The 12,398-nt window shown below is 38.7% G+C and overlaps 1 protein-coding gene across 12 annotated transcripts in view; it reads right to left on the minus strand.

Moving 5' to 3' along the window:
* The window catches only part of LOC119654824 (probable nuclear hormone receptor HR3), a 449,138-nt gene that overhangs the window by 26,393 nt on the left and 410,347 nt on the right, over window positions 1-12,398 (minus strand). For 11 of the 12 annotated variants that reach the window (XM_038060465.1, XM_038060484.1, XM_038060458.1 and 8 more), the window contains 2 exons: window positions 5,889-6,173; window positions 5,191-5,294 (listed from right to left, as the gene is read on the minus strand). In XM_038060465.1, coding sequence (XP_037916393.1) covers window positions 5,191-5,294; window positions 5,889-6,173 — 389 coding nt within the window. The remainder of the gene's footprint in view (window positions 1-5,190; window positions 5,295-5,888; window positions 6,174-12,398) is intronic. The other variant, XM_038060448.1, reaches the window with a different exon arrangement.

Genomic DNA, 12,398 nt, shown 5'->3' on the forward strand with positions numbered 1-12,398 from the left:
TTCCATATTTTCTTTTATTCTATATTTCCCAGGGTAAAGTTTCAAAATTCCCTTAACATGCAGGGGATTTTCGAATCTGAATTTACATGTCTCAGGAGAATTTCTGGTTCATGTAGTTTCAGCTCGATTATTAGCCGTTGATCCCCTCGTGGGAGTATCAGGGGGCCTCAAACGTGGGGTTGCATTTCAACCCCGGTGCCGTACTACTTAGTTCGGAAGCGATTTAAGTAGGTCTTGCATCCAAGACTGAATGCTAAGCCAAGCACTCAGTATAGACTGGTACTGTTGTTCCTTGTCAAAGTGGGGCTCGGATTGTCTTAAGAAGACCATGGGATTAGGTCTAAACGACGGGTACTCATGTAAAACTATCAAGGCGTAGCTGTTTGCAATATCTGAAGGAAGAAATAATGCAGGGTTTACGTAAAAGTAGAGCCGAGCTAACACCAAGAACTTTGAAATAGGTCGCTTTCCTAGGCAATAAGCGAGATTTTCGACCTGCTCTTGCCTCCAGTGGATGTTAACATTAGGCGATGTAGCCTGATCTCGGAGACAACGACAAGTTTGAAGTTGGCACTCGGAAAATACTGTCGGTTGTTGTTTGCCCCCTCCTCCCAAGAATTTATTATATGGACCACCCGAGCAGGATAAAGTAGATCTTGGGCGGGAAAGCAGTTTTGCCAGAAAAGAATGTGAAAATTCGAAGCAGGTCTTTCTGTCACGAACGTTTCGATGCCGCTCATTTCCACGTGACACCTTTCGTCAAGGAATATTTTGATGTTCCGCGTATTTGTTTAAGGGGGAAGGATAATTGAAACACGAGCCAGTCCAAAAAATGAAATCAACCACTTTCTTGGGCCAGAATGTGAGTCGCCAGATCGACATAAAGCCAAATAACAGAATAAAACGTCACAAAAAAAATATACACGGAAAACGGAAACATATTTTATCAAAATGTTGGTGTCGAAACGACTTAGATCCAAGAAAGTCTACTTTATAGTTGCGATGAGAATAAGGCAAATGAATACCTACTACATAAGGAAAGGATGTGTAACTTAGAAGATGATATTAAGCGAATGCAGACACTCGCCAGTATTGAGAAACTGATGCTATCTTTTGGTTTAAGCTTACGTTTGTGCAAATAGCAACTGACGCTATCTCGATCCGACAAACAGCAGATTTGGGTATTACCCAGAGTTTCACTTCTGCTAACCATAGCGATTCGGTGCCTTTTGTGAACACCTGATGTGTTTGTGATATGCACTTTAACCTCCGTGTCAAGAATATAGTGATGCAAATAAAGAATAGTTTATTATTTTATTGGAGACACATCACCAATCAAAGATGAGGTTCTCTTTCCCACCAATCAAATCGAAAAAAGTATATTGGGGATGTGAATTATCTTCCCCCTTTTTAGCAAAAGTACCGTTTAAGATATTACTTTCGTGCTCGCTTAAATACCATGGCATCCTTTTCAAGTGTAAAAATCATTTTTTACTTGATGTGGAAAATGTCAACGATCGTCCCAAAAAAGCAGCGTTTGAGAGAAGGTTTAGTTCATTATAACGTTTTTAAGGAAGGTGGGGGTGAGACAAATTGCATACTGGATTATATTTACGATGGTCACGCTCCCTCTAATGCAGCTTGTAAAGAGTGATTTCGACTTATTCAAGGTGGCGATGATTTTCACGAGTGAGTGATAAAGAGTAATGAAGAACGTGAAGGGGCACAGAAACAATTCAAAGGTACATAACTACAAGAATTATTGGATGAAGATGCAAGACGAACTTTGGAAGATTTATCATCATTATTAACAGTGCGGCAACCGGTATCTGGTCTAGGCCTGCTTTAGTAAAGAACTCCAGCCACCCCGGTTTTGCGTCGAGGACCACCATGCTGACAGCTTAACGTCGGTAAGCCTTTACGCGTGGCAGGAATTGTCCAAAAACATGGAATTGGAGTATCCAATTCAAAGAAAGTGATATCGGGAGACGTTTGGTGATATGTAAGATGATTCTTGAACGCCAGAAAAGAAAGAGTTTTCTATATCCTATTATCACTGGCGATGAAAAATGGATATAGTACAATAAACATAAGCGACGGAAGAGTTAGGCGAACCAAGTTCATCGAGATCAAAGGGATTTAATTTACTATGCATTTCTTGAACCGTGTGAAACAATGACTGGCGATTGTTACCGACCGCAGCTAATACGTTTGGATCAGACTTTGAAGGAGTCTCATATGACAGTAGACACGATAAAATCATTTTGCTGCAAGACAACATGCTGTCTAGCCGGCCAAAATATAGTTAGAAAGAATAAAGTGGGAAATCTTGAACTATCTTCTGTATTCTCTAAATATTGCTCCCCGCATTTCTCTTTATTCCGATCCACGTAATTAGTCCTTATTGGAGAGTAGTTTACTTTCGTGGAAAGCATCGAAAAATCACATAATGAATGGATCGAGTAGAAAGAACCAGAGTTTTATTTTCAAAGAATCCATTGTGTAGTCTGACAGATCGAGATAAGTTGTCGTTTCCGATGGATAAATTTCTCCTAGTGCGCTCGTTTATATTAAGAGAAAAAGAGCTCATAGTAAACATGCCTCAGGAGAATGGTACCAACGTAGTCATTTCATATTATTTTTAAATAAATATTCACTTCAAGTTATGATTGATAACATCCTGAAATATTATTACTCTCCTTCTCTTCCTTTCGTTTAAAAAAATCGTAAAAACTTCGCTACAGTTAACCATCTACAGCTATATTACCACCCCCTCCCCCTCCAGGTATTAATAGATTTAAAATCAGCGCCAATTACTTATGGGAGCTCTTTCCTAAGTCAACTCTCCAGCTTCCTTATTTTCAATAAAGTTTGTCATTTCACTTCTAAACCGGGAAATGGTGACGGAGGACGTTTCCCAATTTTTATATAACATCTCTTTTTGGGAGATGACTATTAGCCCACATAATGGTGCCACGCAAAAATTTACAATATTTTCTCGACATTGGGATTGGAAATGCGATTTCAAAGCGGGCTAGTATAAGTCGCATTCACATAAAGATTACTGCTTAAGTGTTGTTTAAGTGACTTATATTTGAAAGGTATGCACTCACTACCAGAGAAAAGGCGGACATTTTTCACAAATGGAAATTGACATTTTCAATAAGGCCGTAAATCGCGCTACTGCTTTTGATTGTTGTTGTATTTATGTCGTTAATCAACCCTTAAAAAAACATGCTATATAAAATAGAAAAATGTCATCTGTCGCCGTCCCCGGTCTGTTCCCCAATGGCTTGGACTTTTCTGTTTAGTTTTGTAAATCCTACTGCATTTCAAGGAAAATTGAGGGATCCCCACATTTTTTTCATTTTTTCTCAGGCGATTGGCTACTTGATCTGGGAAAATAGCCATACCTCTATTTTCTTAAGCACGAAGTTTTTCAAAGCTTTTGTTTAATACATTTAGGATAGAAGCCATTTCTTCCTTCAAGTTTCTAAGCGTTCAGCCCGAGGTAGCAACACTTCCACGGAAAAGAGTCGATCTGTTAGACGTGGCTGACATCTCCATGAAACATGTTTTTTTGTGGTACTTTGAGAAAATTTGAGGTTGGATTTTGGAGAGAATGAGATGGTTCTCTCATATTGGCCGATACCCTGTTCCTGTACCTTGCGCAAAGGCCATTTTTAACAGAAAGGAAAAAGGAGTCTCTTCGACAACTCCTTATAACATACGCGGAAAGTTCTTATTTGAATTGCAAGAATTTACTGAATGATTTCATCTGAAGATAAGGTGGTGGTTGATCAAGAAATTATTCATAAAAAATCATATTTCCCATCTGCAAAAGAGCGCTTGGAGAAAAATCCTGCTTATTGCATTCCCTCTTTTATGATCCTTGAATTTGCGTTTAATTACTTGCGGTTTTTCTCATTTTCTATACATTTGATGCTTTTTGAAATCGAGGACCACAGCATTGTCCTTTTCCGTTTTCCCTACCTGAGATACTTGGAATAAGAGAAACCAACTCACCTAGAATTTGTTACGATTACTAATATATGAACTTAGACTAAAGCTAGACAGTTGTCAAGAGGTACTCATTCTGGGTGAAACAAGAATACGCATAAAAAATTGAAAGTTCCAGGGAAACAGTAATTTGCATTTCAGTTATATCTAATGACGTATTATCTGATAATAAAGGTTCTCTGTCTGAATGGTCATTAAATTCTTCCTATTTGCACTATAAGACGTCGAACACTTTATATAACCAGCCAGTATTGTTTTTGTTGAACTCTCGAATGCATTAACCGTCCTTAATCCACTTTCAGTGCTTTGTCCGAAATGTAGAGAGTCAATTATTTGGTGGTCTCTCTGTGATCCAAGGAAGACGTATATGGAATGCGACCACCACTGTTACTCAAAACTGTCAAGCTTTCATCAACTCCTTCTGTCTATATCGTGCCATCGGGGTATTTTACCCTGAGACAATAACTAATGAAAAATTTCGTTGGCAAACGGGCCGAGAAAACCAATATCCCAGGATGACCGGAACCAGGATGAAGGCAGAGTGCAGGCTTCCCAGAAAATTGTAAGTTCTGAAGCCCACTACCAGGAACTGTCAGCGTAGGTTGGGTTAATATAAGTTCAAGCTAGTAAATTGCAGAAGGTTTATCAATGACTTGTAATATATTGACTGGTTAACCCAAACATGATGAGATTACAGCACTTTGTGGTTGACAGCTTGCTTTTCTAAAATTTGCAAATTGTCTAATCGTAATGTCTACTTCTTCCTTCATTTACTTCAATTGATAACGGGTTCGAGTTAGCTATTACTAACCACAATTTGTTGACTTCGTATAGTATAATTTTGAAGGGACAAGGGTATTAAAAATTTCAATCGACCAATTTATTTTAGAAATAGTAATAATAATCGTTGGCACAACAATCCATATTGGATCAGGGCCTTGAAGTGTGTTAGAGCATTTCGTGCAAGACCGTAACGGTACACTACAAAACACTGTAGGAGGCAATGTGGTCAGCATTACGCTCGCCTGAGATTATTACCCTGATTTGACTCAGGTACTCATTCACAGCTGAGTCGACTGGTATCCGATGTCAAATCAAGATACAAATGCCACTGCCGCCAGCGAGATTTGAACGAGATTTATTTTAGAAACTTATAATCAATTATCTTACCTGAGGCTTTCTAAACATCTCATGAACGATTTCTAATTTGGTGTTTGTATTCGCATGAGCTTCAGCCAATGTCTTCGTCAGTACATCATTGATATCACCGTCAGCTGAAAGATGAGAGAAAAAGTTAATCAAATTAGTTTATTATGTATATGCTTTCTAAAAGTGAATCAATATAAATGAATCACATTCAAAAGTAATGATAGAGTGAAATCTAAAAATAATACTAAGCCTGAAAATGTTTGCCCCAGCTTTTCCTGATTGGTATTATTATAAAGAAATCGAAATTAAACTTATAGATCCCGTCATCTATGAAAGAATTCCTGAATCATGCAACCCCATTACTGAAATAAAACTCTGGACGGAAGTGAAACCAAATCAAATGAAACAAACATAATCAACAAAATACAAGAATACGAGTGAGGAGATGGGAAGAAATAAACATTTTTCTATTGGAATCTTTTTCTATCCTTTCCCGCTTTTTGGAAAACAACTAAAAAAAACTAAGTTTCGAATGAATACAGGGTTTTGAATAGAATGTTTGTATAGCATCATTCACTCTCGCTCCTCGACGGACATCCCGCTTTTAAAGCTTACGGACAAATCACTAAAGTTGCTGTTTATCTTTGGGAGTTCTTCGTTGAGAATTTTTATCCTCATTCGTTCTACACTTTTTTCCTGATTTTCCTCAAATCTCTTACCCCATCTGGAATCGCAGGAACTGTCATCGTCGACGAAACTGACTTGTGTCATTTGATTTGATGCTGATTGTGGCTGTTGCGGATTGTGATGATGATCTGGCTGATGGGGTTGGGGATGAATTTGTGTGGTGCCAGATACACTGACGGTATTACCACCTCCGCCATCCCCGCTACCACCACCGCCGCCGCCGCCACCACCACCGCCACTGCCACCGCCTCCTCCTGTACTTGGATTTGAGTCCGTATGGCAACAGTCGGATGGTGTTCCACGTCTCAACGAATTACCTATAGAAAATCCTTGTGTTAGGTAAGTAAATGTACATAGATAGATGGGTCAGAAAAGAAAGCGGATGAAAGCTTTGCTCTGCTCCGGAATGGCTAGCAAAGCTTGCGGTTACGAATTTTCTCAGAAAAAAATTGAATTGCCGATTCATTCGTTTGTTCTCATTTGATTGGTTTTTGGTTTCATTCTGTTTGGGTTTTGATTTGATTTGATTTGATTTGTTAAATATTATCGCTAGCTTGAAATCCGGGCATTCAAGCATTCTATCCGTGAGCAGAGAGCTGTCTATGCAAATGTAATTTTGTTCTGTATCAACTTTCACTTTCACAACTGTATTTGCTACAATAGAAAGCACGGAATCAATTATTTTTCTGTTCTGTTTGAATTTTATTACCTTCGCAAAAACTAGGAAAATATTAAGTCATAAATTAGAGAGTATATAGGTCGAATAAACACTCCCAGTCTTTCAATGAATACACTCTATTACTAAGTAGACCACATCTATACCATTTCAATCAACGAACTTCATTTATAAGGCAAAACAGATGAACTTTAAGCTTCCCAGTCAATAATTCGTGATTTATGACTTTCTTAAAAACGCTTCAATATATTTACAATTCTATATATTCTCCGCACAAATTCGATATTGATATCGTCTATACGCTGCAATAAATGAGGACGAATTGAGCTTCGTTCTCCCTAAAATTTCCTTTGACTACGAGAGCATAGTAACAAGTATTGCAATGATGCGGGACCGAGTAAAAAAGTTTATATCCTTATCGTAATCTTTTTATTGCCAGAATGGAATTATGTTAGATTTTTATTATGACTTCGAAGTATTTTATTGCTCTATTAAACATCAGGAGTTTATAGTACCCGGAGATTGAAGTTGGGGTAGAAAGGAATGAAAGCCGTTGCAGGGGAGGAACATTGCACCGTTCTTTAGCTTAGATGTAAGATGCATGCAACACACCGCGGATATTTCAAAATTTACCCATTATTCATTTCTCACTCAAAGACAGACAGGCAGATTGGACAGATATTACTACCTCATTTCATTTCCATCTGATTGTACGAACTCACAATCAATTGAATCCTTTTTACGGCAGCCTACGGCCAAGGAATGGAGGAACGGAAAGAAAATATTTGCAAGGTACATATTTCAAATCGAGGTTGTTGCCCGAGAAGTCAATGAACGAGTTATGGAAAAGTTGTTTGCCATTTGGGACATCTATAAATTCAAGGATCTTGATCGGAGAGGTAGCAATGTCGTTCTGTTGTTGGACCTATCAAAAGTGATATGAATTTGCAAATGTTGCCACCATTCTAGGAATCATTTAGCTTTTACGTGAAATTTTATTGAGGTTGTTGATAGCACATTGTCGTTGTTCAAGATAAGGATTCAGGGATGAAAAGTGAAATGCCATAGTTGAAATGTATGGTTGTATTTTGAATTGTGAATTTTTTTGTTGAAGATTCGATGGACGTATTTTACTTAACATAATCGGAGTTAATAGCTGACCATTTAAGTAGTGAGCGGGAGTCGGTGAAAAAGTCAATTCCAATAAAGGACACAACGAACAGCATTTGTTTATGTTAATAATCAATTTGTTTTAAGCACACCAAGGAAGCAATGCAAAAACTGTTTAACGAGAAAGTTTCAAGTCGTCAAGAGCAGGCGGATGAGGAAGAATCTGAACAGCTCCTGAAGAAGAGGGGAAAGGGATCGACAGGTATCCACTAAAAAACACGGCTCCGAAATCAAATATGTCATCACAGCTCAAGACGAAACATGGCATTTGACTTCAGCAGTAAGTACCATTTAATTGTTTTTCATATGAAAAACTACTAAAGTTTCAGGATTTCAACTTGAATCTGTATTTTCGGTGTTACTAGTAAAGAAAGTGAAAAAATTCAACTGCCACGATGGATTTTGTAGCCTTCTGTCACTTTTCTTCGAAAATAAGCTTTCCTTAAAATGTTCCGCAAGACGTATAGTGACCAATCTCCTTATTTGTCCGATGTAACCTCTTGGACATACGTTCGTATATGAACAAGCCGGACCACTAGGATCACTAGGAATATTGCAATCCAGCAGATTAGACGAGAGGAGGACGGAAAACGGAGGATTTCTCAGGGTCCAGAATGAAAATTTAAATGAAAAAAACGGATAATAGGGAGGTCCCTACAATGTTCACCTCGGGCCTCGATTTTTCTTTACGGTCCTGAAACCGCAACTTAGATAAACAAAATGAATTCAACATGAATTTTGAGCTAGAAATTCAGTTTAGTAATTTTGGAATCCTTTTTTTTAAATCAACCGGCAGATCGCTCCTTGATTCTAAATGAAATGCGCTACCATATTTGCTACTTGGTAAGTTAGCTCCGAATAAGTTTACCAGTTGTGCTTGATTGGAATATTTGTACTCAATTCCAGATTAAAAAAGCAAAGTGTTTTGAAGGAGAATAATATTGCTCTCATGCGTCTTATTTATCATCCAGTTTGTGAAGTCAACCACAATGAATGTATTCGAGGAAAAATTCACTTATAAAATGTATCTTCATTCCACTTATAGATCTTTAGTCTTTGTCGTGTTCAGTATCAAGTTCAGCTCATCTGGATCGGGATGATTGCAACTCTTAAAGTTGGTCCGGATGATGTGAGGAGTGATATATCGATCAGTAGGAACACTAATTGTGGAGTGTCACTAAGTCCAGAAAACACTGAAATCTCATAACTCAGTTTATCGTTACCTGAGACAATCCATCCGCGCTACTAAAATCGCTCATTTCTTTGCGGGTCACTAATACTAACGTTCTCTACGATTTGTATAAGTCGAGTACGAGTCACCTAGTGGCTACTTCCTATCGTGCTATCAATGCGCTAGGGAGGTAATACCTGATGAGTTGGTTCACTTTGTTGGCTAAAATCGTCAGTTGAGATATTTTTGACTCTTAGAACTTGAACTGATTTGAAAGGAACTTCTCAGTTCCCTGGCGTCTCGTTTGCATCAGGTATTGCTACTGTTTGCATCTGAACTAGAAGAAATGCTGGCAAATCAGTTCTTTTCAGTACCCTAGTACTAGTCTAGCATAATATCATTGATAATGTCATTAGTGTATATTTTCCTTGATGATGATTAAGGATGCGAATTAAAGTAGTTGGCTCAAGAGACCACCAAAATTTAGAAAAAAAATTGTCGATATTTATTGGTTATCGAATAACAAAAAATGGAGCTTTAAGCAGAGGTTTCTAAGTAATTGCCGGATTTGCATCAGTCAAATCCGTTTCAAGTTTGAGAATGATTGAACCCCAAACTAGGCACCACAAAGGCGGGGATTATTGCTGGGTTTTGAAGTGTAAGATTACCGTCCTCCCAGTACAAAGCCTAGCATGGCCGCTGAACTAGAATATTGTAGTCATCAGCCAGAGAAAGTTAACAACAAGAAATCAACGGCATAAGTCGAGAATGAACTACGAACTTTAGGCTTAAAACAATGGCTGGAAAAAAATCTCTAATTTGGACACACAGGTTTCCTTCAAAACTGCATTTTCTGTCGCAATTTCAAATGAAATATTGAACAGATTAAATTCTTCATCATGAACACCAAACTATAGAATGGATGAATTCGTAAAATGGATATGAGTTTCAAAATTTGTAGAACGTGGTCAATAATAAGCCATGACGTGAAGAAATACAGAACGAAATCTGCCAATATTCAGGGTAATTTTAATTGCAACATTGCAAGGTTGCCGCAAAGCATAACAAGTCTGGCTCTTATAAAAGTTGAGCAATACACACTACGCGGTTTCTCATTAAGAAACACTTTCCTCTTCACATCGCATTTCTGGATCTAAAGAAGACGTTTAACCGTGTGCTATACGAATGCGTTAGGTTTAGTTGCTCTACCACGATTCGAAGAGTAACGATTGAAGTGAGGCAAGTAAATCAAAATCATTCCGTGTCTCTGTTGGTGTTCATCAGGAAAGTGCCTTCTCATCACTTGTCGTCATTCTCGTCATGGCCAGTGTCACGTGGGACATCTAAATTACAACGTTCTACATACTGTTCAATGCAAGTGATGTCTTCCTAAAGTCTCACAACAAAACTGATTATAAGCAACTCGTAGCTCGTCCACAAGTACCAAAGACTGAGTCTGAATGAAAGAGAGTTTTTGAAAACCGACCGCACTGAAACGGAGACTGTCGCTATTAATCACAGCGACCTGCCGAGAACTGAGTTACTTAAATAGCTCGGATCAAAGCTTCTAGCCAACGGTGAACTGCACTATGAAAATATTGCACGCATCGGCGCATAACAGATGAAATGACGTTCCCCAGCTGGCGTTTTTATGATTGACTCATCAACAAACGTCTGAAATCCAAAAGCTACAGCAGTGTCGTTCACCCTATTACCCTCTCTGATTGCGAGTGCATCGGTAATAGAGACCAACAGGTAGCGTTCAATAAGTGATGTAACATCCTTGGATCACCTCCGAAATGAGGACATTCACGATCAATATGCGATAGCACCCATGTAAACCATGTAATTCGCATTGATCAGACTGAACGACAGTGATAGGTTCATAGGGTGAAGGGTAATTTCAGAGCCTTTTGACTTTACCCGGACGAAGGTTATGATCGAAAAAAGCTACTGATCTGATCAAAACGAATCGGCCTCGCTAACGATCACGACAAAGGATAAAGAGGAAGAAGAAATGCAGCTTAGTTGTTTCGAACCCGGAATGGAGACAGTAAATCAACAGGACCGACGGAGGAATACCAGAAACTGGTAGAACTAGCAAAGCAATACTGATTAAAGGTCAGCGTTCGTAAAACTATAATAGTTCGACAAAATATTATAGACGAGTTCACTTTCGACCGAACTTTGTAACAACTTTTTAAGTACGCAAATTGAGAGTAACTTCAGCGGCAAGCAATAGCAGCAAGCCAACTTTACTTTCCAGTTCTCTATATAATCCTTTCAAAGAAATTACACTGTAAAAGAAAACTAGGTACATATTTACAAAGTTTTAATAAGATTTATGGGTGTGGAAAGTGAACAATGACAGGGGCTTTGAAAACCGCATTGACTCATTCGAGCGGGGAGCAGTGCAGAAAATATTTGAACTAAACAAATAAGGAGAGGCCTGGCACATTTCGTACTACTTTGAGTTGTATCAAGTTTTTAATGGACAGGGAATATCCGTCCTGCACAAATTGCGGCAGTTACAATGGACCAGTCATTTTGAATGAATGACAGACACGAAAATACTTGGGAAAAACCGTGTAAATGGTGGTGGGCACGATCAGTTCACTACCACCTGCGTGAGCGTAATCCCACAATCATGGCGGGACATGGATCGTCACAAGCAGAGCCTCACTATGAATGGCACGACGGTGCTGACTTATGCTGAGTGCAGCCTTAGTATTTATACCAATGAATGCTAGGCCTATTCAACACTTCTGATACGCTCCAAATTGTAAGACGCAACTCCACAATGAAGGACTCACATGGAAGCAACCGTAAATGATTGGGATGAGGACACATCCTTCAGGAATTCTCTTAACGCATATGCTTTCTGAGCACCATCCGGATTCTCATGGTATAAGATAACTGGGCTGGAAATGAGTACCTTGCACACTTGGTTTTAGTTTAGTAAGTCGATGCAGGTGGCAAATAGATACTTATTTGACAGGGCTGGGAAAATAGATCTTGAGGGCGCAAGATAGAGACAACTGGAGTCGATGCATAAAGGACACCAAAACCTGGTTTGGGCTGCAGCGCCATTGAAGAGGAGGAAGACGAAGTTGCAATTAACCATGCATCATCATTTATACATCAGTATACCTGATAGAAATACTCACAAGATGAATGTGAACACTCAGAGAACAATAACATTCAATAAACAGCACGTATCATTGTCAAAGCGAAGTCGGGGGTTCAAATGAATGATTTCCCGACGCTATACAAAGCAGTAAGGTGTATATGTTAGTTTTGGAGATGAGGTAGAATTGAAATTGCCTCAATAATGGGTTTCAAAGTAATAAGTAGAGAAGAATGTTCGAATCCTTTCTGATTAAGATAGGCCACTAACCTAAGGACAATTTCAGCCCTTAGGTTAAAATCTTGCACCTAGTGGTGTAAGAATTTGCACTGTAGTTTGGATGTAGGATATCAACTGGTTTAATGAATGAATACCTGAAGCATAATCAGATTCCTGAT

The sequence above is a fragment of the Hermetia illucens genome, chromosome 1 (assembly GCF_905115235.1).
Source record: "Hermetia illucens chromosome 1, iHerIll2.2.curated.20191125, whole genome shotgun sequence".
Taxonomy (NCBI): Eukaryota; Metazoa; Arthropoda; class Insecta; order Diptera; family Stratiomyidae; genus Hermetia; species Hermetia illucens.